This window comes from Arachis hypogaea, chromosome 8 (assembly GCF_003086295.3).
Source record: "Arachis hypogaea cultivar Tifrunner chromosome 8, arahy.Tifrunner.gnm2.J5K5, whole genome shotgun sequence".
In the NCBI taxonomy this organism is placed as follows: domain Eukaryota; kingdom Viridiplantae; phylum Streptophyta; class Magnoliopsida; order Fabales; family Fabaceae; genus Arachis; species Arachis hypogaea.
This window is the reverse complement of record NC_092043.1, coordinates 32,096,760-32,123,478: the sequence shown is the minus strand read 5'-3', so window position 1 is coordinate 32,123,478 and position 26,719 is coordinate 32,096,760. Positions and strand designations below refer to the sequence as shown.

The window sequence follows — 26,719 nt, the reverse complement described above, 5'->3', positions numbered from 1 at the left end:
GAATTTGAGATTGGAAAATGAAAGGAAAGGGCTTCAGTGTGTGTAGCAATCAGATCACGGTAGAAATCTGATTGAAATCCGCTAAGATAATTGAAGGTGGCATCATTAGCCCAATATTTTTCAAGCAAAAGATTAAAAAGAAATAATAAAAATTGTAAACTAAAAGAGAAGCAATTCTGCCCAGATAGAGGTTCAGAATTCAGATTGATTGTGTTTTATTGAAAGAAAAATAAGAAACAGTGAGAATAAGAACAAATAAGGAAAGTGCTCCATAGAAAACTTTGGAAACAATCTGATACCTTCGGTTGCACCAACAGATAAAAAGTGAGAGGTGATAAGATATCTAGGAAAATTAATACGACGACCTGTTTTTTTTTTGTCTGGATTTGTTATGGGCCTACGGATATCCTATGTGGGCCATCTAGCCATTTAGAGTGGGCTTGACCCTTGACAAAAAAAGAGTGGGCTAGAAGTGTGAAAAGTGAAAACTCATAATAAACCCTCTATTTTACCTATCCCTTTTAACCTTACAGTAAGAAAGGTGGATAAAATGAAAGAGAAATAACAAGCGTGGATAAAATGAAAGAGAAATAACAAGCGGGAAATTTTTTTTTCAAAAAAACCATACATGAGACAATCAAACAAGATTTATACGTAAAGTGTTTGATTATAAACATAATATATTATAGGATTCAATAGGGTTATTTGATTTATGTAGTCGACTTTATCTAATGAGATAAGATTTTGTTGTTATTATTATTGTATTTTAAAATTTTTGAAGGGCAATTTTACAAACTTTAACAATATTGAATTGGTGCTAATTTTAAAATTCAAAAGCTAAATAAAATAATACAATAATTAATTTAAAAGACTCAGTTACAAATTTACAACTATAACATCATGAACTAAATTATGACTTTAGCATAATTTTATTTATATAATAATAAAGAAGAATAACACTTGATTAAGAGAAAAATGAATTGAATTACAAGTACAGAAAAATGATAAAATTAATTAACAGGTTCCATCTTATACATGAACATGGGAAACACAACAATTCCTCTCTCACTTATCCTTATTGCAGCAAGAGCATTAACCTTCCCCTACCATTCACACTATAAAATAAGAACAAAAAAAATTATGAAAATGGAACCCACTTATTCCAACACAAAAAGAAACACCCTCACCATATGGTCTCCTATAAAATAGTACACCCTACAGCATAGCATAAAATAAGCAAACAAAAAAGGACAAAATATAGTAAAAATACATCATACAAAGTTGCACATACCATGACACAAATCTATTATCAAAAAAAAAAAAAAAATTACTCTTAACTATTTACCAATGCACATTGCTTCCTGATTTCACCTTGTGTCCCTGTCTTGACATTAATTCTTCCCATTTTCTCCATAGAGATTGCAAATTGAGCATAGAAATTCCGAAGTGACCCTTGAAGCAATTGGTTTACCAGAGAGTTTGTAACACTGTTGACCAACAACTGAGAATCTGAAGTGAATAGGCCTCTTCTCTTAACAACTTGGTTATAGTAACCAAGATCAAAGGTCTTGCGGCTACCAGGGTCCATCTCAATCAAAGTGGTGTTGTCATTGATGCTCTTGCACTTGAATTTCTTTAGATTTTGTGCATACTCACTGTCTAGTGCAGGGTCTTGATCTAACTTCCCAGTGAAGTTGTACAAACGGTTGCTGATTGTTGAGCAGTGAGACACTCCAATTGTGTGTGCACCTTTACAAAACCACAAAGTTACATATATTCATCATTTTAGCTGTCACATACTTATGTGTCATATTTGGTGAAAACTCGCATGCATACAGTTGTCTTTACGTGAAATTGATAGTTGAGAACGGTTAAATGATAATTTAGTTAAACATATTAAATTATCTAATAATTTTCAACTATCAACTATATACGAAGACAAACTGCATGCGAGTAAGAAACAATAAAGACAGATAAAACGAAATAAAGTGGTCTATAAAAAACTGTGATTGAATAATGTAAATACCAGATAGGATGACTAAGTCATTGAGATCAAGTCCAGCATTGTTAAACTTAGTTTGCAGGGTGGTGAAGTTATCAAATGGAGCAGGAATGTTTCTTGTGGCTTCTGACAAATTAGAAACTAAACCATCCCTTCTACCTGTTGGAACTTGCCAGAAGGGTCCACCCTGAAGAAAATCCCATGTTAATTATATAACATTAGTGTTGATGAATGATTATTATGTTGATGTACTCACAGTGGCAACAATGGAGTCTCTAGCAGCCAAAGTTAAGATATCAGCACAAGAAACAACACCAGGGCATGCAGCTTCCACAAGGCTCTTTATTCTCTCGATGAAGTCAAACCCTCTCACTGTCAAGTTTGGTGGAGCATTCTTCTCAGCTTGCTGGTTTGTGTTGTTCAGAAGCACTGATCCATCACACCCCTGAAAATTAAAACTCAGGTTATTTTGAAACACAACAAGCTAATTATAGTAATTACTTAATTAATAACCAACTAATTACCCTGACAAAACAATCATGAAAATGCATTCTTATTAATGCAGCTGCAAGTGAAGGAGCATTGTGGATGTGCTCATTCACAAAATCAGAAACAATCTTCTCAGCTTTTGGGCAGCTTTTAGCATAGAAACCAAGCTGCAATTGAGCATGTGTTTTTGCAATTGATGCTATCACACAAACAATAAAAAATCTCAAGTACCCTAATTTCCTTGCCATTATTATTTCCAAAGATCTTAGTAGCAATATAATTAACTAACTATATATTTATATATATAAGCACTAAGATTAAGATACACTACTTGTTAGCAAAGAGGAAATTAAATCTCTTATGTTCCTTTCCACAACAGTGTGTGGCTAGTGATTTATATAGTGCACTTAGGTTGAGGGTACCCTACAAGAAAACAAGAGAAAGAAAATCAGAGATGGTCCATGCATCTAACTAACATGTGCAACAGGATCATACTATACTATATTACTAATTCTACTTTATCATATAATAATTGTAACTAGTCTAATAACAACTTAGTTTGTTGCGTACCCTTATACGACAAGTGTAATAAGTTCTAAAATAATTGCATTCTAAATGCTTCAATACACGTCTATTTCTTCTTTTTCTTTTGCTTCAATAAGGGGTATCTAGAATTAACCCAACTTCAACTAATTTCAACTCTCGATTGGGTTTCATTACGTTAAATTTTAGTAATTGATGTATGATAAATTACAAAAATTAGTTAAATGTTATGTGCACAAAAAAAAATTAGCTATCAAATTAATTATTTTATATTTCTATATATATATTTGTATCTTATTTTTAATATATATTTTATATTTTAACATATATTCTATACAAATGATTTGATGACTGATTTTTTTATATACTCATAGCATATTTAGATAAATTATAATAATTTCTCTCTTACTGCAGAGGGTTTTCTTAAAACAATCTTATTACATAGAAATTTAGAAACAAAAAATTAGTTATTAATGAGACACTCAGCTCACTATATAAAGATACGTATGCAGGATTCATGAAAAGTTTAATTATTATGTTTATAAAAAATTTGATTAACACTAACCTTTCTTAAAAAGAATGTTATGGTGATTGTAGCAGCCCAAACAAATTAAATATAAAAGTAGCTAGGCTAAATTTAACTAAATCCCAAGGGAATTGAATATATCTTCGCATATTAACAACTAATATCTAGCATATCGAGTATTCATACTTTAATTAAGCATTGGATGCCATACCAAGCCATCTTTATTTTATTTTATTATTTATTTAATATTTTTTTTACTCAAACCATCTTTAATTTGGACCATATATTTTTATCAAGTTGTATAATCCACAAGACCACAATAATTTGCTGGCGAAATATATTCAATCCACAAATTCAATTCCAACTCATGCTAGTAGCGATGACACAAATTGATGAATAAAATAGTTGACTTATACCTGCTCCGATCGTACACTACTATCTCAGACTTCGTTCCAATCCATTGTGTTATGCACGTTCACTTTAATATCGTCACACATTCATGAGATAGCAGCCCCATATATATGTATATATATGTCTATGTCAAAGTGATTATGATAATTACAAAAATATTGTTAAAATTAATATTTTTGTTTATATTTTAATAATATTTTTAAATAATATTATTTTAATTTTAACAATATTTTTAAAATATTATAATGACTATAATTAATGTAATATAGTTATATTAAAATGATATATATATTGTTCAAATTAAATTAACGGTGGCTAGCTACCTGCTGCCACCTGTGGATATAACGTTAAGAAATGGAAAAATAGTGACGCTATGATATACCATAATTGTAGAGTGGTTAAGAAGTGGGTAAAAAGAGTTTTGTGATCTAAATCATTGTGATTTAAATTAAAATATATTGTTCATGTTGATCAAGATATAGACAAAAGTTGGGAATTCTATTCCTTTTAATTTGTTAATTATTGATGGTGAGAGTAGTGATCCTCTCATCATATATATAGTGTTGGGTTTTTCTCTCCTTTGTGAGGCCCAAGCCCAACATTTTGGGGGTGTATTCTTTCACCCTAGTGTCACAACCCTAATTTAGTTTTTTGAGGTTTTTTGAGAGAGAGAGAATAGCCACCAAGTGAGAGAGAAGAGGGAAAAACAGAATTCCCATTTTTGCCCAAAGCAGTAAATTTCAAATGGCAGTTTCTCAGTTGTTCACCGTTGGATCGGCTTGAAATTTAAACTGCGTGTTCTTATCATCTTGTTCTTCATTCTGATCGGTGAAGATGTTGATTGGAGGTTTGCAGTAGGAGAAATTGGTTTCGCAAGAGAGAAATTAGGTTTCCCGGTTTTACACAGAGCAGCAATTTTGGAACGGCAGTTTCTCATTCTTTCACCGTTGGATCGACGTGAAATTTGGACTGTAGATTCTTCACATCTTGTTCTTCATTCTGAACGGTGAAGATTTTAATTGGAGGTCTGCAGAGGGAGAAATTGGCTTCGACATCAGCTCTGTTTTTTGGGTATATTTCATCTTCTTGCCTATTATTTGTGAGCTTTGGTGCATTGATGTTTTGGCTGGTTATTTGCACATTTTTTTGTGCTTTGTTTGAGACTCTCTTGTACCTCATTTGATTATAGTGGAGTTATTTCATTGGTCTGGACGACCCGTGGTTTTTACCTCTCACGTTGAGGGGGTTTTCCACGTTAAAATCTCGGTGTGTTCTTGTTATTGCTTTACTTGCTATATTTGCTTGTTATAGTTGCTGCCATATTGTGTTGTGAGTGCTTCCATATTGTTCTTGTGTTGGACATTGTTGTCGTTTCCGCTGCTAGGCTCTTTCATACTGGTATCAGAGCTTGTTGGTATTTTTCTGGGCTTGTGATTCTGTGAACAATGGAAGCTAATACTAATACTAGTAGGATGATCACTCTTAATGGTCCTAATTATGATTTGTGGAAGTCAAAGATGGAAGATTTGCTTTATGTCAAAAATTTTCATCAACCAGTTTTTGGTACAGAGAAGCCTAATGATAAGTCTGATGATGATTGGATTTTGTTGCATAGACAAGTCTGTGGATATATTAGGCAGTGGGTTGACGATAATGTGTTGAACCATATTATTGGAGAGACACATGCTCGGACCCTTTGGATTAAGCTTGAACAGTTGTATGCTCGGAAAACTGGGAATAACAAGATGTTTTTGATCAAGCAGTTGTTGGCTTTGAAGTATACAGATGGGACATCAATGACAGATCACTTGAATAATTTCCAAGGAATTATGAATCAGTTATCTTCCATGGGCATCAAGTTTGATGAAGAGGTTCAAGGATTGTTACTTCTTGGCTCCTTACCAGACTCGTGGGAAATTCTCAGAATGTCATTGTCCAATTCTGCTCCTGATGGTGTAATCTCTATGGATCTTGCCAAGAGTAGTGTTTTGAATGAAGAGATGAGAAGAAAGTCACAAGGTACATCGACTACACATTCAGATGTTCTTGTTTCTGAGTCTAGGGGGAGAAGCAAAAGTCGAGGTCCTAAAGGTAGAGATCAAAGCAGAAGCAAGTCTCGAGAAAAGTATAAGAATATTGAGTGTCATCATTGTGGTCAAAAGGGACATGTGAAGAGATTTTGTTGGCAGCTAAAGAAGGAGAAAGCCAAGGCAAGTAAAGACAAGAGCACAAATAAAGATGATGGTAACAAGGAAGACAAGGTTAATGTAACTCATGATGATTTTCTTGTTGTTGAGGAGTTTGAATCTGTTAACCTTGTTGATAATAGCACTAGTTGGGTGATTGATAGCGGTGCTTCTATTCATGTTACATCTAGGAGGGATTTGTTTACGTCCTATACTCCTGGTGATTTTGGTGATGTGAAAATGGCTCATCAAGGTATTGCAAAATGTGCTGGTGTTGGACAGGTTTGTTTAGAAACCTCCAACGGTACCAAATTGACTTTGAAGCGTGTGAAGCATGTTCCGGATATTCGGTTGAACTTACTTTCTGTTGGTAAGTTGTGTGATGAAGACTTGGATAGCTCATTTTCTCGTGATAGCTGGAAGCTCACCAAGGGTTCCATGGTTGTTGCTAGAGGTACAAGACACTCTACTCTTTATTTAACTCAAGCAAAGATTGTGAAAGATGTTGTTAATGCTGCTGAGTTTGTTGATGAAACTGATTTATGGCATAAGAGATTATGTCATATGAGTGAGAAAGGCATGAATATGTTATCCAAGAGGAATCTTTTATCTGGTTGTAAGGTTGCTTTGCAAAAGTGCAATCATTGTTTTGCTGGAAAACAAAACAGGGTCTCTTTTAAGAGCCATCCACCTTCAAGGAAGCCGGAGATACTTGACTTGGTGCATTCTGATGTATGTGGGCCGATGAAGACAAGAACACTTGGAGGGTCTATCTATTTTGTAACCTTTATTGATGATTATTCTAGAAAATTATGGGTTTACACTTTGAAGACCAAAGATCAAGTTTTGAATGTGTTCAAGCAATTTCAAGCTTCTGTTGAAAGAGAAACTGGGAAGAAGTTGAAATGCATTCGTACTGACAATGGTGGTGAGTACTCAGGTCCATTTGATGCTTATTGTAAAGAGCATGGTATAAGACATCAGAAGACTCCTCCAAAGACTCCTCAGTTGAATGGCTTGGCTGAAAGGATGAATAGAACACTGGTTGAAAGAGTTAGGTGCTTGTTGTCACAATCTGGATTGGCAAAATCCTTTTGGGGTGAAGCTTTGAGCACTGTTGTTCATGTCTTGAACCGGACACCATGTGTTCCCTTGCAATTTGAAGTGCCAGAGAAGGTATGGTCAGGTAATGATGTTTCTTATGATCATTTAAGAGTCTTTGGATGTAAAGCTTTTGTTCATATTCCTAAAGATGAGAGATCTAAACTTGATGTAAAGACTAGGCAGTGTATTTTTATTGGCTATGGCATGGATGAGTTTGGTTACAGGTTTTATGATCCTGTTAACAAGAAGGTGATTCGAAGTAGAGATGTTGTCTTTGTTGAAGACCAAACATTGAAGGATGTTGATCATGCGGAGAAGCCAATGGTTCAGCCTAGTGATGATTTTTCTGAGCTGGATATTACTCCCTCTATGCCTATGGTAGAAGATGGTAGAGTTGAAGCTCAAAATAATGAGCATGATACAAGTGCAGGTGAAGATGGAACAGTTGATCCGATACTTGATGAAGTTGGTGATGATGATCAAGATGAAGAACCAGCTTTGGAAATTCCTGCAAATGCACTCAGAAGGTCTACAAGAGAGAGGAAGCCTTCATCAAGGTATTCTCCACATGAGTTTGTTTTGTTGACTGATGGGGGAGAACCTGAATGCTTTGAAGAGGCTGTTGAAGATGAAAGCAAAGCTCAATGGCTTAAAGCTATGCAAGAAGAAATGAAGTCCTTGCTTGAGAATGATACCTATGAGTTGGTGAAGCTACCGAAGGGTATGCGAGTTTTGAAGAACAAATGGGTATTCAGAATCAAGAATGAAGAACACAATTCTATGCCTCGGTATAAGGCTAGATTGGTTGTTAGAGGTTTTAGCCAGAGAAAAGGTGTTGATTATGAGGAGATCTTTTCTCCTGTTGTGAGGATGTCATCCATTCGTGCTGTGCTTGGATTAGCAGCATCTCTTGATTTGGAGATTGAGCAAATGGATGTGAAGACAGCTTTTCTTCATGGTGATTTAGATAAGGAGATCTACATGGAGCAACCGGAGGGCTTTCTTGTTAAAGGAAAGGAAGATTTTGTGTGCAAGCTTAAGAAGAGTCTTTATGGGTTGAAGCAAGCTCCAAGACAGTGGTACAAGAAGTTTGAATCTGTTATGGGAAAGCATGGTTACCGTAAGACAACTTCAGATCATTGTGTATTTGTGCAAAAATTTTCTGATGATGATTTTATCATTCTTTTGCTTTATGTGGATGATATTTTGATTGTGGGCAAGAATGCTTTGAGGATTAATGAGTTGAAGAAACAGTTGAGCAGGTTCTTTGCTATGAAGGACTTGGGTCCTGCCAAACAGATTTTGGGCATGACTATTACTCGTTATAGAGATTCCAAGAAGCTTTATTTGTCACAGGAGAAGTACATAAAGAAGGTGCTTCAAAGGTTTGGCATGAATGATGCCAAATGTGTTGCTAGTTCTTTTGCTCCTCATTTTAAGTTGAGTACCAAGCAGTGTCCAACCACTGATGAGGAAAAACAAGCAATGGATGAAATTCCTTATGCCTCAGCTGTTGGAAGCTTGATGTATGCTATGGTGTGTACTAGACCAGACATTGCTCATGCGGTTGGTACAGTGAGTCGTTTTCTCTCTAATCCAGGTAAAGAACATTGGAATGCTGTTAAATGGATTATGAGATATCTCAAAGGTACAACTAACTTGAGTTTGAGTTTTGGTGGTGAGAAACCTTTGCTAGTTGGCTTTACTGATGCAGACATGGCAGGAGATATTGATTCTCGAAAGTCTACTTCAGGTTATTTGGTCAAGTTTGCAGGGGGAGCTATTTCATGGCAGTCAAGGCTACAAAAGTGTGTTGCACTTTCTACCACAGAGGCAGAGTTTATTGCAGCAACTGAAGCATGTAAAGAGTTGTTGTGGATGAAGAAGTTTCTTGCAGCACTTGGTTTTAAGCAAGACCGTTATGTCTTGTTGTGTGATAGCCAAAGTGCTATTCATCTTGCCAAGAATTCTACTTTTCATCCAAGATCTAAACATATCGATGTTAGGTATCACTGGATACGGGATGTGTTAGATTCTAAGTTGTTGGAACTTGAGAAAGTTCACACTGATGACAATGGTGCTGATATGATGACAAAAGCATTGTCAAGAGAAAAGTTTGAAACATGTTGTTTGATCGCCGGAATGGCGAAGGCCTCCACCTAGTCGAGAAGGGGGAGATTTGGAAAAACAGAATTCCCATTTTTGCCCAAAGCAGTAAATTTCAAATGGCAGTTTCTCAGTTGTTCACCGTTGGATCGGCTTGAAATTTAAACTGCGTGTTCTTATCATCTTGTTCTTCATTCTGATCGGTGAAGATGTTGATTGGAGGTTTGCAGTAGGAGAAATTGGTTTCGCAAGAGAGAAATTAGGTTTCCCGGTTTTACACAGAGCAGCAATTTTGGAACGGCAGTTTCTCATTCTTTCACCGTTGGATCGACGTGAAATTTGGACTGTAGATTCTTCACATCTTGTTCTTCATTCTGAACGGTGAAGATATTAATTGGAGGTCTGCAGAGGGAGAAATTGGCTTCGACATCAGCTCTGTTTTTTGGGTATATTTCATCTTCTTGCCTATTATTTGTGAGCTTTGGTGCATTGATGTTTTGGCTGGTTATTTGCACATTTTTTTGTGCTTTGTTTGAGACTCTCTTGTACCTCATTTGATTATAGTGGAGTTATTTCATTGGTCTGGACGACCCGTGGTTTTTACCTCTCACGTTGAGGGGGTTTTCCACGTTAAAATCTCGGTGTGTTCTTGTTATTGCTTTACTTGCTATATTTGCTTGTTATAGTTGCTGCCATATTGTGTTGTGAGTGCTTCCATATTGTTCTTGTGTTGGACATTGTTGTCGTTTCCGCTGCTAGGCTCTTTCATACTGGTATCAGAGCCGATGGTTTAATCGGTCTGGTTTAAGGAGTATTCAAGGTGAAGCATCGAAAGTCTTCCCGGCAAAGGTGGTCCGGGCGGCGTGTCCCGCGGTGTTTTGCGGCGGTGTGATGGACAAATACTCGTGGTGGTGGAGGAGCTAGAGGGGAGTTGATGCTTGATGTGGAGGCTCACACTTGAGGGGGAGATTGTTAGTGTTGCAAGTGTGAGGAGTGTTGAAGTTAGTCCCACATCAAAGAAAGCATGGAAGAGTGAGGAGTTTATAAGATGAGAGACCCATTAACTTGACACCTTAAGGTTTTGAGTTGGATGTGGTGTCTTCTCATCTTATGTTCTCTCACTTGATTCCTCCCCGAAGTCTCCCCGGTTGTCGAGAGCTCTCCACGGTTGGCCCAACATATAGTAATTGTGAGTATTGTTGACGAGATATAACAAAACAAATTAAGCAGCCAAAAACTGCTTAGGAGTAGGTTTTCTTTTCCATTCTTTTGACATGCATATAGAAAGATATTATTCGTTTAACTTTAACTACTTAATGTTGAGAATTTGAGCAGGCTTTTTTTTTATCTCAAGTAAGTTTAAGTAAAGTTAGGTATCATCAAGTAAAAGTATTTATGTATTTGTGCTGTGTATATATTATTTTACATGTTTTTCAGTAGAGTAATTAATTATTAAAATAATTAATTTTTTTAATAACAAAACAAGCAATTTTTTGTGAATAATAAAAATAAATTATAATTAATTTGTTCTTTTACTTTTATTTGTATTTTAACTATTAACATTGATTTGTCACTTTATAACTCGATTTTTATTGAGCATTCTGAGTCTTAATTCGATTTTATTTGCCTTTATTTTAAGTTTGTAAAGAATAATTTAACTTAATGATCAACGATCATAATATTAACTCTATGTCTATAAAGAATTAAAAATACCTATTTTTATATCTCAAAAAGACCACATAATAAATTTTAGTTTTTGTTTAATATTTTATAATTATAAAATTTTTATATTTCTTAAACACTTACGGATTTGAGTATCAAAATGTCTTTTACAAATATTCACTGATCATATTTTTTGATATCTGAATTATTCTCATTTTATTGAAAGAAAACGTATTACAATAACATAAGAGATGAATTATATCTCAAAAATTTATTCACACGAGAATAAATATAAATTTAATTTGATTATAGTATTTATAAATATAAATATGAAATCATATTTGTAGGCGACTAATTTGCCTAAGATGGTTAATTATCATGTGGATGTTCAAACCTGCTTAATAATTAAGCATTATCCTATAACTTCGCCCGAGAAAAAAAAAAGACAAATTAAAGTAAAAAAAATACCTAGGACACAGCAATACAAGATATACTTTATTTAAAAAATATTATTTATATATTAAAATTAATATTAAAATCAGTTATTATATATATTTATTGTTTAATTTATATTTAAGGTGTATTTTATATTTTAATATATATTTTATATTAATAATTAATTTTAATATATATGTGGTATAGAATATAGTTGATATTATAACGAGACAAGTATTGCTAATTTTACGGGAACAATTGAAGGGGAGGGGGTGCGTGTGGCATATACATGATTAATATAATAATAACTTGTTAAATATGCTAAATTGTAATAAAAACAACTTTCTTAATTCTGATGGAGAGGCTTTTATGGGAATTACCGCACGTAGATTAAATTAGTACATTGGATGGGGGTCACTTTCGTGCCATTTCTGTCTCTTATATCCTGTGGTTGATTCCAAATCCATGTGCCCTTTATTTTGTATAATCAAAATTGAAAAGCAATAATGTTGTTGATGGACATATTCAAAGCCTAGAGACCCCCTAATCATGCCAGGTTTTTGGATCTACCATGCCCTTGCCTATTCAGCATAACCAATGATCAATAAATAATGAGCAGGTTTCAAATGTGTTGAGGCATATGATTTATTAATTTTCATGTCAGATTTTCTTCTGATCAAGGTGGTTATTAGTCGGTGATCAACATTAGCTAACTAGCTTAGCTTTCGTTAATCAATTTAGATTAGTGGAGTCAGTTTATTCATCTATTTAAATAGTATTGAAGATTTGAATTTTATCTTATGTATATAGTAATTTATCGATTAAATATTAGTCAAATATCAAATTCTTAAATAAAATTCAAATTTAAAATAGATTAATTTTTAAACTGTCAAATTAAAAAAAATCGTAAATAACAAAAAAAAAATTAACGAGTCTTATAAAAATGTGAGGACTTTGTTTTTCTTGGGAGATCGATCAGCTGTCGGTAGTAAGGTGAAGCCAATTTAATTATGAATGTCCTGTGCTTGTGATCCAATGTTATATGCACAATTGTAACAAACTTTTATATATATTTTAAAAAAAAAATTTGAACGTCGTTTTCTGAATTAACAATTTAAGAAATAAAAAACAGCTCAAGAAAGGACTCTCCCACTGGCCATAATGCATAATTGAATTTGAATAGTCAACATTAAACAGTTCTTTAGAGAAAAATTAATCACATTTCACATGCATTATTGTGGTATGGTGTTGCAAAAGGGAAAGTCTCTACGTTTGATGAAATAAGATACAATATTATTAGTTCAAGTGATTGTATCTTTGCTTCATCTTGCGGGCAAAGCTTGATTTTACAGTGATTGTCTAACTGATTGGGACCAAGTTGTCTAGTGATTTGGAAACCAACCTTGCAAACATACTTTCTCTAATGTTAGAATCACCACATCAAGAGTTCAAATATGTAAATGTAATTGCCAATTTGCTTGAAAATTGGACCAAACCAGCTGATGGAATCGATTTAATCGAAAATTTCGATTGATTTGAGCTATATTTAAAAATTTATTACTAACTAATTGGTTGTTGTATGTACAAAGTGAAATTCAAATTTCAATACTTATTTAAGCCGATGAAAAATTCACTCGACTAACTCAAATTAGTTACTTAAGATGTCAATACATATTAACGCAAATATAAACCTTTTATAAGTCTTGATTTACAGTAACTATAAGAAAAATAGTTTATGTGGCATTATTAAATTTAGAAAAAGTTTAGAAACCAATTTTTAGTTAGTTATTTTTTTTAATTTCTACGAGTTCAATGACATCGTTTGATCCATGTAACCGACCTCACTTAGTAGAGTAAGACTTCGTTGTTATTGTTATTGTTATCGTCTAAAAATTCTCAATATTTAAGAAAAGTGAGAACTTAAAACTTTAAGATTTAAATTAAAAATTTTTGATTTAAAATTTAATATAAAAAAAATATAAAAAAAACTGAAATTAATTAAAAGAATTAAATCTCTAGCATTACTCGTAAATATATATTATTTCTCAAGGATTAGCAAGTTGCCAAAGTCCAACGAGTTCCCATTTAGTGAATGTAAAGAGGCTCACTTTTTTTCTTTTACTTCAATTAAGTAAATGTTTGTGTGAAAATTTCAGAATTTGACAAGCATTTTTATCTTTAATATATTTTTTCCTTTGTCCCTTCAATGCACTAAATCCACAAGTGCACACAACATCTTCAATTCAACTCAATCACGTAATTCATATTGCTTTGTTACTTCACCTGACATGAAAGTGATAATAAGGATTCTATATCCACATTCACCACCTCGAGCCACAGCAAATTAAAGGGCTAATAATGATTAATGAGTCTTGGCCATGAAAATAAACAAACATTAACTAGGGATCAGAATACCTTTGCTCCATAATAATCCCAAAAGCTAAGAATTAAAGAATAATAATTTTGTTGTGTATAGATTCCAAGTTTTGTTGTTTGCCAGCTGGAATAAAATGCAACTTACAAGTAATATACACCCTTTAGTCAAAAAAGCATGTCTATAATAATTTATGATATTATTAACTTAATTGAACAATTTTCCGAAGCTGATTTTGCATGTAAAGTTGGATAAAAAACGTGACATTTGTTGTTGAAAATTAAAGTGGAAAGTGTGTGGAGCCTCTTTGATCTCTTCTCCAACTAATACAGAAAAGGAATACAACTTATCCAGTTATTACCGAATAGAAGAAGAGAATACATTAGAACTTCCCAAATCCCAAAAATTGCAACTGTATCATGAGGTAGGCCAACCATATGAATGTTGACATTAACAAAACTTTATAGTATATTCGTTGGGTAAGTATGAGTATGGCTTCTTTCTAAAATGCTGATAACATTAATAATTCATGTAACTTGTTGAAGTCCCTAACAAAAGAAAGAATTTAATTTTGATCTGGTAGATAGTAAAATAATTTTACACTTGCATTCAACTACGTATGTCACATTAGCAAAAATAACTACTTCTTATATCAACTATGTGAATGGTTATTTAAAAAAGAGAAAAAACCCTAAACAGTTCGTCACAAATACCTCAAAAAATAATAAGACACTCAATAAAAAAAACTATTTTCAGCCTTTAATTTTTATTTCTGTGAGACAGATTAGTCCCTCTATCAATATTTTCTCTGTATATTAACGAAATAAGCCTACATGACATGTTAAATTATTGAGTTATCCATTAAAAACTAATTCGAATTGACAAATTCTTTTTTGTTAGAAATTTTCTTGTCCTTTAAGGATAATTATTAGGGTTGTTTATTTATTTATTTATTTATTTATTTTTGCCTTTTTTAAATACTTAGCTAAATTTATTATATAAAATTAGGAAATATTAGTAATTTTTAAGTTGTTTTTACTTATAAAAATTAAATAAAAGATATATTAATGATTAACATGTCACATAAGCATATTCTAGAGACTAACCATCCTTACGAAATTAAATCTCAAATGTCCGAATAGGTATTTTTTTTATTGGGAGTTTCATAATCTTTCAAAAAAATTATCAAAACCAAGATGGATACCCACTCTTAAAAAATTAGACGTAATATTACACCGTTGGTAAATCAAAATTAAACTTTAAAAAAAATATGGGATACTTTGTTTTGGAAAGCGGAAAAATAAAAATAAAAATATACTATACCTCAAACTCTACTTCTCCATCATGTTAAGCTGTGTCAAAAGTGCTAGTTGTGTACTATACCTCAAACTCTACATGTAGAAGCACATTGCAAGATAAAGATTAATTTACTTATGATACTTTTTTTTGGTAATTATTTACTTTTGATATTAAATATTAGAATTTTGGGATTCTCATTCAACAAAAAACCAAGTACCACTCTTAAATTTTTTTTTTTGGGCATAAAGTTTTTTTAGAGAAAGTTTCTCCTTAATACTTTATTACATGCTTGTAATTTATAAATGCATTTGGAAATCATTCATTAATAAAAACAAATTAAATTCAGCAATTAAACCTAAACCAACTAATCTAAAATCGTGCAATAATTACTAAAACGAGATAAAGCACTGGTTTCCCTATAGAGCATTAGAGCACTTGTTGGGGCCAAATCTGATTTGAATTGGAGTATGCTACATGCCTAATTGTAACCATTAGAAGAGAAAAACACCAAGCAAAAATGTTACATAGAAAACGACAAGTCACATGCTTTGGACCCAAACTTGTTCAATTAAGATGAATGAAGATTACACCTACAGAGTGGCAACAGGGTAGTACACATAATCATATGAGTTTGGCTATGTTATATCTCTTTTGTAGACTAAAAGCTGTCTTCATTCTGTTGGGTTCCACTCACTACTGATTTTTGTCATCATTTTCACCCCGTTTTCCCCGAGTTTGGATTCTCTCAAGGATTTTCAATGTTTGTCAAAATAAAACGTTATTTGTACATTAAAATTAACCACTATACATTTGTATATAAATACATATGTTGTTTAACTCATTTTTAATATGTATTTTATATTTAAATATTGAACATATATTTTATATTAGTGACTAATTTTAATGACTAATTTTAGTTTACACATAGCATTGTCAAAATTCACAACTGAATTAACTTCTTTCATATATGTAACCTACAATCCTACATGCATGGTTTGTTATATTATGATAAATTTATATATATACCAATAAAATGATAAAATGCCATCTTAAAACAGTACCTTTGGTTTAAAATAAAAGTTGTTTATTTCACACCTATAATATATGATACTATGTGTATGATTTTTTATTTTTAGAAAAAAGAGGTTTCTATTGCTTTCAGTGTACTCTTAATTGAATGGTGATTGATGAATTATCTTTATTGGATTAAATGCTATGGTGGACACTTTTACTCAAGAAAGCTTGTTGTACTCATTTTTAGTATGTAGCAAGTTTTGAGAAGACAAATAAACTCTCTCATGGCAGCAGTAACAATGCTGTCCCAGGAAATTATGTGCAAATATTAGAAGGAATCTTTTATTTCCACTTGATCATGTTAATGGGTAAATCATGGCATAAGAGTCAATTATGAATTTAGATTATTACACCGTGCATGCATACATGATTATCAGAGAATGTGTGATGCTAAACAGGTAATAAGGTTTATAATTATTTGTAGTTTTCTAATGAATAAAAAGCACTTATTTCATAACATGTAATTCCAAAGATAACCCTCAGAATGCATTTACATTTTTTTGGTTGAAGGACAACGCACATAAACGGTCACATATATGCAAACATAAAAGTAGGGGTGAGCACGGGTCGGTTTGGTTCGGGTTTAAGGTAAAATTAGAACCGAACCGATCAAAAAGTAATTGGTTTCGTTTGGTTCGGATTTGTGTTTTTTTGTGCTTGTACCCGAACCAAACCAAACCGATTAAGAGCGGATTGGTTCGGTTCGGGTAGCGGGTACCCGATGACTTTGAAATTCATAAAAAAAAAACTAAATTGGCAAATTTTTATCTTAAAAATTCAAGAAATACAATAAACATGTAATATCAACAGAAATAATGCAAACATATTAAATACAAAATACATTAAAAACTAAACTCATCAAAATCCAAACATAATAATAGTAAATAATCTTGTCTAATGAAAATATAAAAGTGCAATAGAAATATTAGAAGTTAAATACAAAAGTCTAGTGAATAATCTTTGAAAGAAGCTAAAACCAAAACACATTAAAATCTAAACATTAGTGAGATAGGATTAGCGTTATGAGTTAGAAAACACATAAAAAGTCATATATATATATATATGATCGGGTATACGGGTTGGTTCGGGTTCCGCACCCCCAAAACCGATACCCGAACCAATCATCAGCAAATATCATTGGTTTGGTTCGGGTTGGACCCGATTACCCGTCGGTTCTAGAACCAATTTGATTGGTTTGGTTCGGATTCGGGTGGGTAATCGGGTACCCGCTACCCGTGCTCACCCCTACATAAAAGACATGTTCTGCATGATAATGAACCCCACAATCTCAACTACTCACATATATAACATGATTCTAACGATTTGTATCCATTATCATTCATATTCTCATGAGTCATGAGGCTAGCTAAAATTTTTTTACTACTCCTCATAGTTTAGTTTGTTGAAATTAAAACTACTCAAATTGATATTCATATACTGTTGTTGTCTAGTCTTTGCCTGCAAATAAAATTCTAACAACTAAAACCCATAACAACTTCATAACAGTTCTACCATGAGGGTAGTTATTGTTACAAGAATAAACCAATTCTTCATTGAAGTAGGTGCCCAAGAAACAGTTTCCGAGATCAAAAGAAAAATAGAACAAATTCATGGTACTCCAGCAGCTTCACAAATCCTAACAGTTTCTGGATGGGAACTAGTGGATGGCTTAGACATGGAAGACTATCCTATAGTCACTGAAGGTACAAAAATTGACCTCAATATCAAACCAAGCACAGAACCACATTTTAACCAGGTTAACAAAATGCAAATCACAGTGAAATTTTCAGCTAGAAGGATCAAGATAGAGGTGGACAGAACAGATACTGTTCGGAGCTTAAAGGAAAAAATCCACATAATTGACAGCACCCCCATCAAAAGAATGACACTAGTTTTTTCAGGGGTGGAGTTGAACGAAGATTTCAGAAAGCTAAGTGAGTATGGCATACGTGAGTCTTCTGAAATTGTTGTGTTCCTCAACACCATAACTAGGGCAAGAGATGAAGCTCCCTCAAGGAAGGTGAGCCTGGTGGTAAAAACTTCCTCTAGTTTGCTTAATGCAGCAACTATTCCCCTGGAGATGAGAGATGCATGCACTGTAAATGACTTAAAGCAGTTGTTGTTAAGCAGAAAAATTCTGCCTGTTGATGACTACTTATTTATTCATAGGCAAAGGATCATGAGGGATAGCTGCAGCCTCAGATGGCACGGTGTTGAAAATGGAGACTGCCTCTATGTGTTCAAAGGGACAGTTAGTCGCAGTGGATATCACTAAGCATTTTTAAATTTTAAAATATTATTATTACTAATATACATTACTTCTGCTGTTTAACTTTTCACTAGGGAAATGATTGACAAGACCATAAAAACTTAGTGTTGTTTTATATGTATGCTTAGTGTTTGCTAAGAATCTACAATATATTTACAAGTCGATACTATTGCTATTTTTATGAATTTAATCTAAGACTATATTTTAAAAGAACTTGAAAGCAAGAAACCAAACTACTCAAGTGGTATATCATACATTATTAACAGCAAATAGTAGCTTCATATTTTCTTATATGATAAATAAATAAAAGAGAACTTGATTAACTTAGTAAGTGAAAATCCTTATTCATTGAACATACAATAAACTTTGCAAGTTTGGAATTCAAATATTGCTATTCCAATCGACGACATCAATGTTAAACTAAAAACATAAACAACCAGAATAGCAACGAGCTTGAACAACATTTTTTGTTTTTTCAAAAGGAATAAAAATAAATAAATCTAAGGTGATTCTCATAATTTTGTAGAATTCCCTCAAGGTCTTCAATATAATTTAAAACAAAACGACCTGATAAACTATAAATATACAGTGCTATAATTGAAAGCCAAAACTTCAGTTTCTATAAATAAATCATGCATTTACATTGGCAAGACAAATTAGACAGCTTGGAAGTTCAAATTGGAATTAAGAATTGGCCAATCCTGGGAGTAACATCACTCACTACGATGCTTAATTTTTCTTCATAAAAAACTATGTACATAATAAAGCATCAAAAACTTTCTTTTCTCTTTTGTTTGGATCACAACTATAATTAAGAAGAATAAAAAGGAAGATAATGACATACTTTTTTCAGGCATCGATGAACTTATTACAAACATGTACAACAGTGCAGCATCTCTCCTGTGTATATCTAGCAATTGTTGGACTTTAATTCCTCAAGAAACAAAAATGTGTAAAAAGGGAAAAACAATTGGCACCTTTGACTGGAGAACTAGAAGATGAAATTGATTTCTTCGAACTGGGCGAAGATCAGCTCCACTAAGTCCATACACATATATTAGATTTTGATCTGTTCTGCAGAAAGTAAATAACTGAGGAGATATGATATATAGGAACCAAAAGAAACGCTACAAGTAACTGAAGAACAGGCACATGGACCCAAAATCAGAATATGCAGACAACTTTAGAAATATGGAGCAGTTGCAGGCAGCACGCTGAAGTAATGACATATAGTTAGATGTCATTTTCCCACACCGTACTCTGATTCCAACCATGCCTGTGAGTCAACATATTGCTGCCCCGGAAAGTTCAATGCTATACTTTTTCTAATCTCATTACTGACAGGGCCTGACGAACCTTTAACTTTCTTCATACAATTATACTTTGCGGGCACATGGGCACCACCCTTTGAGCACAGATCCAATACAGCTGGAACACGCCCGTAAAATTTTCTCCCTTCATCTACAAGTTCACGATCTTGAGGCCTTTGGCTCCATACGATCTTCGGGGGCACTAAATCATCCACTGTAGCTTTCATCCAAAAGTGAGATCCTCTCCAACTTTCATATTGAAATACTCCACAAAGCCTAGCTTTATGGCCAGAAGGCCCAACATGAACCTCAGAACAATGTTTACAAACTTTTACTGGATAAACCAACAACAATTTCTCCACCCCTGACCTAAGAATTTCCCAAGCATTGAGTGTTTCTTGTGCTACAGAGGTAAGATCCCTTGGTGACAAAGATTCACCTCCATGCAGGCTATCATTGGCAGCCTCCAAGCTCCAATTACTTGAATTAAGATTTTCATCATTGGGATAAGCGCCTGCTTGCCAACATAGCTCCAAAACAGCAGGTACGCGTTCAAAGTCAAACCTCTGGTTGTGTGTAATAACAGGCTGGAACATGTTATGTAGGTGAAATGCTTGGACAGGAACAAGTATATCATTTAAACCACCTCTGACCCACTCATGAACTCGATTCTTGGCTCGATGCTTGTAGCCCCAGCAAGTTTGAATTTTATGCCCCTGCTCACCAATAAATATCTCTGGACAGAATCTGCAAATGTATATTATGGGCAGATAAGAATAAAATGATCTCAAGAATTTCAGCTCTCAAAACACAAAACACAATAGGCCCGAGGTAAGGTACTAACTTAACAATCATACTTTATATATGGCGTTAACAAGATTGCAATTATCTCATGTAAATGCAGTACAAACTTCCTAACTCAAAATGTAAAAATCACATTTAAAAAAAAAAAAAGGAAAATCCCAGATACTACTACTAGCAACAACAAAACAAACAATAACAAAAATTAATAAAAGGCTCTCACTTGCAAGCCATGATAGGAATGGACTTGAGAAGGATGGAAACGCCATGGAAGAGAATATCCCGAGTTACCAGCACCTCCTTTGCAACCGGAATGGTGGCGCGAACCGGGTACGCTTGGGCTCTTCTCTCGATTCTCTTGAGAATCATGGGGCGGAGCTTCCTCAGTTTCGTTTTGGTGGCGTAGAACCGAATAGGAAACTCAAAGCATCTAACTGATTCGCTGCACACAAGGCCCCGCCAAGGCAAAGTTCTCAGAGCCATCGAGTCTGCAACACAAAATGATAAAAGAGGACTTAGTTGGTCACAGAGGCATTTCATCGAACAGTTAGCTGTCGTCACGGACACGCAATGGGAAATACTGACGCTAACCTATTGGGATTCAAACGAATCGCGAGAGAAGCCAGGGCCAATTGCCAAACTGGGCTCTTCGTTTCGGATCAAATTTTTTATCTTTGAGGTGCAAATGCGAAGCAGCGTCTGTTAATTTTGCAGTATGAGGAAGATGGAGTAGCCGTGAGTCTTTCGTTGTGGCTTACTGGCTTTCATCCAACAGCGATCAATAGTTGTATATTTGTATATTCATTTTCAATTTTAATTATATTATGAGTTCGATTATATATTTAACAATGTTTTATTAAGTAATTATATTTTAAATTTTATGTAATTAGCTTTAAATACACCAAGTAATTTTGGATGTTAATTACTTAATTATGAAAACTGGTTTTAAAAAAATAATAATTTATTTAATCTGAGTTGTGACATTCTCACTCTCGAGTAATTACCCCCAATTTTAAAAGTGGACATTTTAGTTCAAAAAAAAATTAATACAGATCAATCTCTAAAGTTTTATTACGGCAGACAAATCAGTCTTCGGCTTATTTTTTCGACAGAGTAATTACCCAAATTAGTCTCCAAAGATTTTAAAAACAGACATTTTAGTCCCCAAAAAAATTAATATACAAATCAATCCCTAACGTTTCTCTTCCTTAAACATAACAGTCCTCTGTTCAAAAATAAAATAAAATAATTATTATTATTATTAATTGCATAATAATATTGTACTATAAATTTTTGTATCTTTTAGACAAAAATAATAATAAATTTATTCATTAGATTCTTTTATATATATATATATATATATATTTATATATTCACTCAATAATAATAATAATTAATAAAATTATTAGAGATTATTTTACAAGAAATTTAAGGTTAAAACTATTTGATATTTTTGTATTTAATATAATTAAAAGATGTTCTATTTTAAAAAACATGTTTGTATTAAAAGAAACGTATTTAATATAAATTCAAATTAAAATATTTTTTAATACATATTTTTTAATACAAACATATTTTTTTTAAATATGGCATCTTTTTATTATATTAAATACAAAAATATCAAATAATTTTAACCTTAAATCTTTTATAGAATAATCTCTAATAATTTTATTGATTATTATTCTTATTATTATTATTATTATTATTATTATTATTATTATTATTATTATAATTGAGTTACTATATATATATAAAAGAATCTAATAAATAAATTTATCATTATTTTTGTCTAAAAAATACAAAAAATTATAGTATAATATTATTGTGCAATTAATAATAATTATTATTTTATTTTATTTTATTTTTGGACGGAGGACTGTTATCTCTAATAGAAAGAAACATTGGAAATTAATTTGTATATTAATTTTTCTTGAGGACTAAAATGTCTATTTTTAAAATCCTTGGGGACTGATCTGGATAATTACTCTGCCGAAAAATGAATTGAAAATTGATTTGTCTGCCGGAATAAAACTGTGAATTGATTTGTGTATTAATTTTTCTTAAAAACTAAAATGTTCACTTTTAAAATTTTTGGAATTGATTTAGATAATTACTCCTCGCTCTATTTGAAACTTAATAATCATAATTTTATAAGTTATAATGACTAAATACTCAAACTAATCCTTCAAATTAAATTCTTACATCAATTTTACTCTAAGAATCTAATTACACTAATTTGATTCTCGCAAATTGAGCTTCAAATTACATACGAATTCTTCGGTTCATTTTTGACATAAATCAGTAAGTGAACTGTTGATGTAATACAACTATTGTCACTCTGTCAATTATAACAACTAACTGACATGTCTAGTAATATATAATTTTTCAATTTAATCCGTGTTCCTATTTATAAACCCTAAAAGCTACTTCTTCTTTTGTTCTGTCTCTCTTTTTTTATCTTCTACAGTTCTCCTTTTATCATGGTGCAATACTAACAGAGATGGGTAACAACTAATTCTGGAGACTAACAAAAAAATAGAAGACGAAAAAGAGAAGCAAAATTAAAAAAAAAAGATGGTATAAATGGGTCAAAAATTAAATTGTGGAATTATCAATTGCTAACCATGTCAGCTAGCCGTTATAATTAACAGCGTAACTGTAATTGTGCCACATCAATAGTTCATTTGCTAACTCATGTCGGAAATAGACCGAAAGACTTGTAATATAGCCCAAAACTCAATCGAGGAGAGGGGGTTCAATTAGTGCAATTGAATTCTCATAAAATTAGTGCAAGGACTCCATCTAAAATACCACTTTGGGATTTAATCAAGTTATAAATCTTACAATGTCGATTATGATCATATTATAAATATAAAACTCACACACTAAAACGATTTTCTGTATTATCATAAATTTTAAAATACTATAATTCAATCTACCTCATTTTTATTTTATTATTGTTTATTGACTGGAAGAACAGACAAAGGTGATTTGGGTTAGATTCCACATGACATTGGCAAAGCAACTAGATTCAAATCTGCAAAACATTTAAAGGGTATAATGAACATTCAAAGAACATCTCTGACTCTTCACTCTTGGTGCCATTGTCGTTCCTATTTCCATAAGCACCCTCCAAAAAGAATAGCAAAAATAGACCTGTGTATGTATATGTACAAAAATACAGAAATTCAAACCGTATATGCTTGTAGAAAGGTGAGGAACCAATCACCATGCTATTTCGATCGAGAAGCAATTTATGAACCCAAGGCAGTCTCCATTTCTCTCCAACTTCAAGTGCATGTGCAAACTCACTTATGCCACCTTTAAACTATATTCTCTTGTTCTCGTTCTACTTCTGTGCCTGGTAATAGCAGCCATTGCAACTAACTTGGTGGAGTTACAAGATCAATTCGTTAACTAACACGGAAAATGAATCCAATTACATGCTAAGGTATGGCAGCCGAATCTTCACCTCTCGGGATTGTAAACTCTTCTTTTCCTAAACTGACATTATTTTCCAATTCGATGTTAGCTTCTCTTTTGTTACATAAAGTCTCAAGAGGAATATTAATTCCGGCGAAGCCAACCATGACAGCTATCGCTCCCAGATAATTCATAAGGCGAGGAGCACGGCCAGTCAAGGTATCCACGATGGCGGCCAATGGAACCTGAATCGTAAGGCCAGCAGTTGCTACTGTGGTTGATGTGAGAAGAACAGCCTTGGCCCACAAGTAATCACTCAGCACATTATCAAACAGTCCTGGTTTTGACAGGAAACAATCCAAACATTATGAAATGTACAAAACTTAAGAAACAAAAGCATTGTGTTGAACATCGAATTCAACACAATGCGTCAAACTAAATATAGGGGTCATAGAGTCAATTCATTCTTTAATGGAAATTCATTAATATAATTGGTGCCTAATTTTTAGGTTTAATTCTTTAGTGAGTTATTACCTTGTTGAATATTGACAAGTTTTACTTATTCTGATGTAAACTGCACTCAATGTAAAAGCTTGCACACTATCATCAAATAAACTAACAAATTACAGAGGATAAATAGTTAAATACCAACATCACTTCCTACAGTCCTTAAATGTGCAAATTTTGCAACATTAACAAAAAAAGATAAAAAAAAATGGAAATATGATCCTCAATACCAGATTAATTGCTACACCTAAAATCAAAGTGTTCTCTATGACTACTACTAATAATACCGATAGTCTGATAGGGAGGGATAAAGGTCCCCATTTCCAAATATGACCAAAAACAAAAAAAGTTGGACAACATGTGCAATATGCATAATTAAATAACCAAAAGTGCCTGAAAGAATGCGTCAGTGTGCTAAGGTCTATGTCTGCTTATTTGCAGAACACAGAAAGAATAGCACAATTTCGATGGCAGAAAAGGTAAAATAGGTAGATCTCCTCCTTAAATAGTAAATACCGATTGCAATTTTACAGCAATCATGTAAAAGAACTAAACCACAATGTCAAGCTACTAATAATAATTAATAACTGACCTTTGCCAATGATCAGACCAAGCTGCTTCAAGGTAAGTGTATGAAAAGGTTCCACCTTGGTGAAATTGAGTATGAGGGCAATTGGAAGAAAAATAAGAATATTAAAAAGTCCAAGAAATCCAAGAAACTGAGCCATGCTTGCTTCACCACTCTTTCCATCATCCTCAGGTAATTTCTTGCGAATTAGGGTTATATAAACCGCATATAGTCCTGCTGAAACAATTGCAAAGATGTCTCCAAGAAGCGGATTCGATGCGATTGTTTTTAAAGTGCTTTTTGAATCACCAAGACTCACAATTATTGTTCCTCCCATGCAAAGAAGAACACTAAAGAGCTTTAACCAAGTAAACCTCTCACCCAAGAATGCAAGAGAGACCAAGAAGGTAAAAAGACTGGATGCACTACTCAAAATTGTATTTGACTGCATAAACCATAAAAAAGGAACTAATTTGAGCACAATGATTAATTGAAACAGAACCTACAAACCAAGAGATGAATCCATAAGTACTTACTGTGACCGTAGTATACTTCAACGACAGGTTAAAAGTGAGCTGAGCAAGAAACCAAAATGGACATATCAATAGACTAACTTTGGCCACCCTCCACCGTGTCCAACGCCCTTTCTCATCCAGCTGATTTTCAACATTCTCAATCACATTAACTTGACCAGGCAACACCTCAACCCTGTTTTCCGGTGGCAGAAATATGGAACCAGAGTTCCTTTGTTCGCTGATGCCAACCTCATCATCCACAACCAATGATTCATTGCCCTCGTTCCCTACATCATTCTCTTCAAGGAGTATAGCCTGCTCTGACTCCTTCACACTTTCTGAATGTTGGCTCGCTTTCTTCGCGCTCCAAAAGCAACCACCGCCACAAGAATCCTCCAAATATCGTCCAATTTCAACAATTGGTATCAAAACCACAAACAATGAGTTGCAGATGTAAGTAACAAGGAATGGTGACACACCACCATCAACAACAGACTGTACTACAAAGCTAGCAGCTATCCAAATTGTGGCCACAGCAACTATATACACCAGACCCAACCCCCATTTCCATGCTTTACTATTCTCAACTTTTGAAGCCATACCAACATTAAAACTCACCGAAATCAAAATAGAACTTCTCAAAATTGCAAACACTGATAGTGTGGGAACTCCAAATCTAGAATTCCCATGAACCAAAACCTTCTACAATTGGGAAATTGTCAACACCAGTTTTGCAATTCAAGCTGAAAAAAAAAAAACACATATAAGCACCAATAATTTGGAATTGCGATTCAAAATCTTTTCTTTAACTTTTTTCACATTAAAAAAAAGGTTGCAGCAATTATTTGGGAAAAGGAGAAAAGAGAAATCGAGAGAATTAGCTTAGTAGATGAGAAAATTACCTGTTAGGAGAAAGAATTTCGGTTAATGGGAAGATGAAAAACCCGAGATTCGCATCTGTATTCCAGTAGCAATCGTTGAAACTTGAAAGTTGAAAGTTGAAACTAAATCCACGCGGTTTCCGGGTTAAACAACGGGTGGGTCGTATCCGAATTTTGTGGTCTCTGGCCCGAATATGTGCCAGCCCATTATGCTCCAGGTTTGCCCATGGCTGT

At 33.2% G+C, this 26,719-nt stretch overlaps 4 protein-coding genes and 1 non-coding gene across 5 annotated transcripts; 1 reads left to right on the top strand and 4 right to left on the bottom strand.

Annotated features, from left to right (window-relative positions):
* Positions 1-28: 28 nt before the first annotated feature.
* On the bottom strand, positions 29-112 carry LOC112708605 (small nucleolar RNA R11/Z151). The gene has a single exon (XR_003156455.1). It is a non-coding gene; the product is annotated as a small nucleolar RNA R11/Z151 (small nucleolar RNA).
* An 852-nt stretch (positions 113-964) lies between these two features.
* On the bottom strand, positions 965-2,909 carry LOC112707021 (peroxidase 3). The gene is made up of 4 exons (XM_025758571.3): positions 2,527-2,909; positions 2,259-2,447; positions 2,027-2,189; positions 965-1,749 (listed from the first exon to the last, which is right to left on the bottom strand). Exons 1-4 carry the CDS (start codon positions 2,737-2,739, stop codon positions 1,334-1,336), a joined length of 981 nt encoding a protein of 326 aa, XP_025614356.1. The 5' UTR covers positions 2,740-2,909; the 3' UTR covers positions 965-1,333.
* A 14,724-nt stretch (positions 2,910-17,633) lies between these two features.
* Positions 17,634-18,639, top strand: LOC140174836 (ubiquitin-like domain-containing protein). Its single transcript, XM_072201107.1, has one exon. It carries the CDS (start codon positions 17,725-17,727, stop codon positions 18,484-18,486), a length of 762 nt encoding a protein of 253 aa, XP_072057208.1. The 5' UTR covers positions 17,634-17,724; the 3' UTR covers positions 18,487-18,639.
* A 438-nt stretch (positions 18,640-19,077) lies between these two features.
* On the bottom strand, positions 19,078-21,400 carry LOC112707020 (APO protein 4, mitochondrial). The gene is made up of 3 exons (XM_072201106.1): positions 21,183-21,400; positions 20,815-21,079; positions 19,078-20,537 (listed from the first exon to the last, which is right to left on the bottom strand). The coding sequence occupies exons 2-3, from the start codon at positions 21,072-21,074 to the stop codon at positions 19,721-19,723; spliced, it is 1,077 nt and encodes a 358-aa protein (XP_072057207.1). The 5' UTR covers positions 21,075-21,079; positions 21,183-21,400; the 3' UTR covers positions 19,078-19,720.
* Positions 21,401-23,581: 2,181 nt separating this feature from the next.
* On the bottom strand, positions 23,582-26,606 carry LOC112707016 (uncharacterized transporter C405.03c). Its single transcript, XM_025758563.2, has 4 exons — positions 26,507-26,606; positions 25,626-26,347; positions 25,114-25,534; positions 23,582-24,351 (listed from the first exon to the last, which is right to left on the bottom strand). Exons 2-4 carry the CDS (start codon positions 26,202-26,204, stop codon positions 24,038-24,040), a joined length of 1,314 nt encoding a protein of 437 aa, XP_025614348.1. The 5' UTR covers positions 26,205-26,347; positions 26,507-26,606; the 3' UTR covers positions 23,582-24,037.
* Positions 26,607-26,719: the final 113 nt, after the last annotated feature.

What these genes read in the sequence shown, in the direction of transcription:
- LOC112707021 (XM_025758571.3), bottom strand. Translation starts at nt 2,739, where the DNA reads ATGGCAAGGAAATTAGGGTACTTGAGATTTTTTATTGTTTGTGTGATA. An exon ending in GAGACTCCATTGTTGCCACT is followed by an intron (nt 2,190 to 2,258) that starts GTGAGTACATCA and finishes GATTTTCTTCAG; the next exon opens with GGTGGACCCTTCTGGCAAGT. An exon ending in TGACTTAGTCATCCTATCTG is followed by an intron (nt 1,750 to 2,026) that starts GTATTTACATTA and finishes GGTTTTGTAAAG; the next exon opens with GTGCACACACAATTGGAGTG.
- LOC140174836 (XM_072201107.1), top strand. Translation starts at nt 17,725, where the DNA reads ATGAGGGTAGTTATTGTTACAAGAATAAACCAATTCTTCATTGAAGTA.
- LOC112707020 (XM_072201106.1), bottom strand. Translation starts at nt 21,074, where the DNA reads ATGGCTCTGAGAACTTTGCCTTGGCGGGGCCTTGTGTGCAGCGAATCA. An exon ending in ATTCCTATCATGGCTTGCAA is followed by an intron (nt 20,538 to 20,814) that starts GTGAGAGCCTTT and finishes ATACATTTGCAG; the next exon opens with ATTCTGTCCAGAGATATTTA.
- LOC112707016 (XM_025758563.2), bottom strand. Translation starts at nt 26,204, where the DNA reads ATGGCTTCAAAAGTTGAGAATAGTAAAGCATGGAAATGGGGGTTGGGT. An exon ending in TGAAGTATACTACGGTCACA is followed by an intron (nt 25,535 to 25,625) that starts GTAAGTACTTAT and finishes TGGTTTATGCAG; the next exon opens with TCAAATACAATTTTGAGTAG. An exon ending in TGGTCTGATCATTGGCAAAG is followed by an intron (nt 24,352 to 25,113) that starts GTCAGTTATTAA and finishes TGTCAAAACCAG; the next exon opens with GACTGTTTGATAATGTGCTG.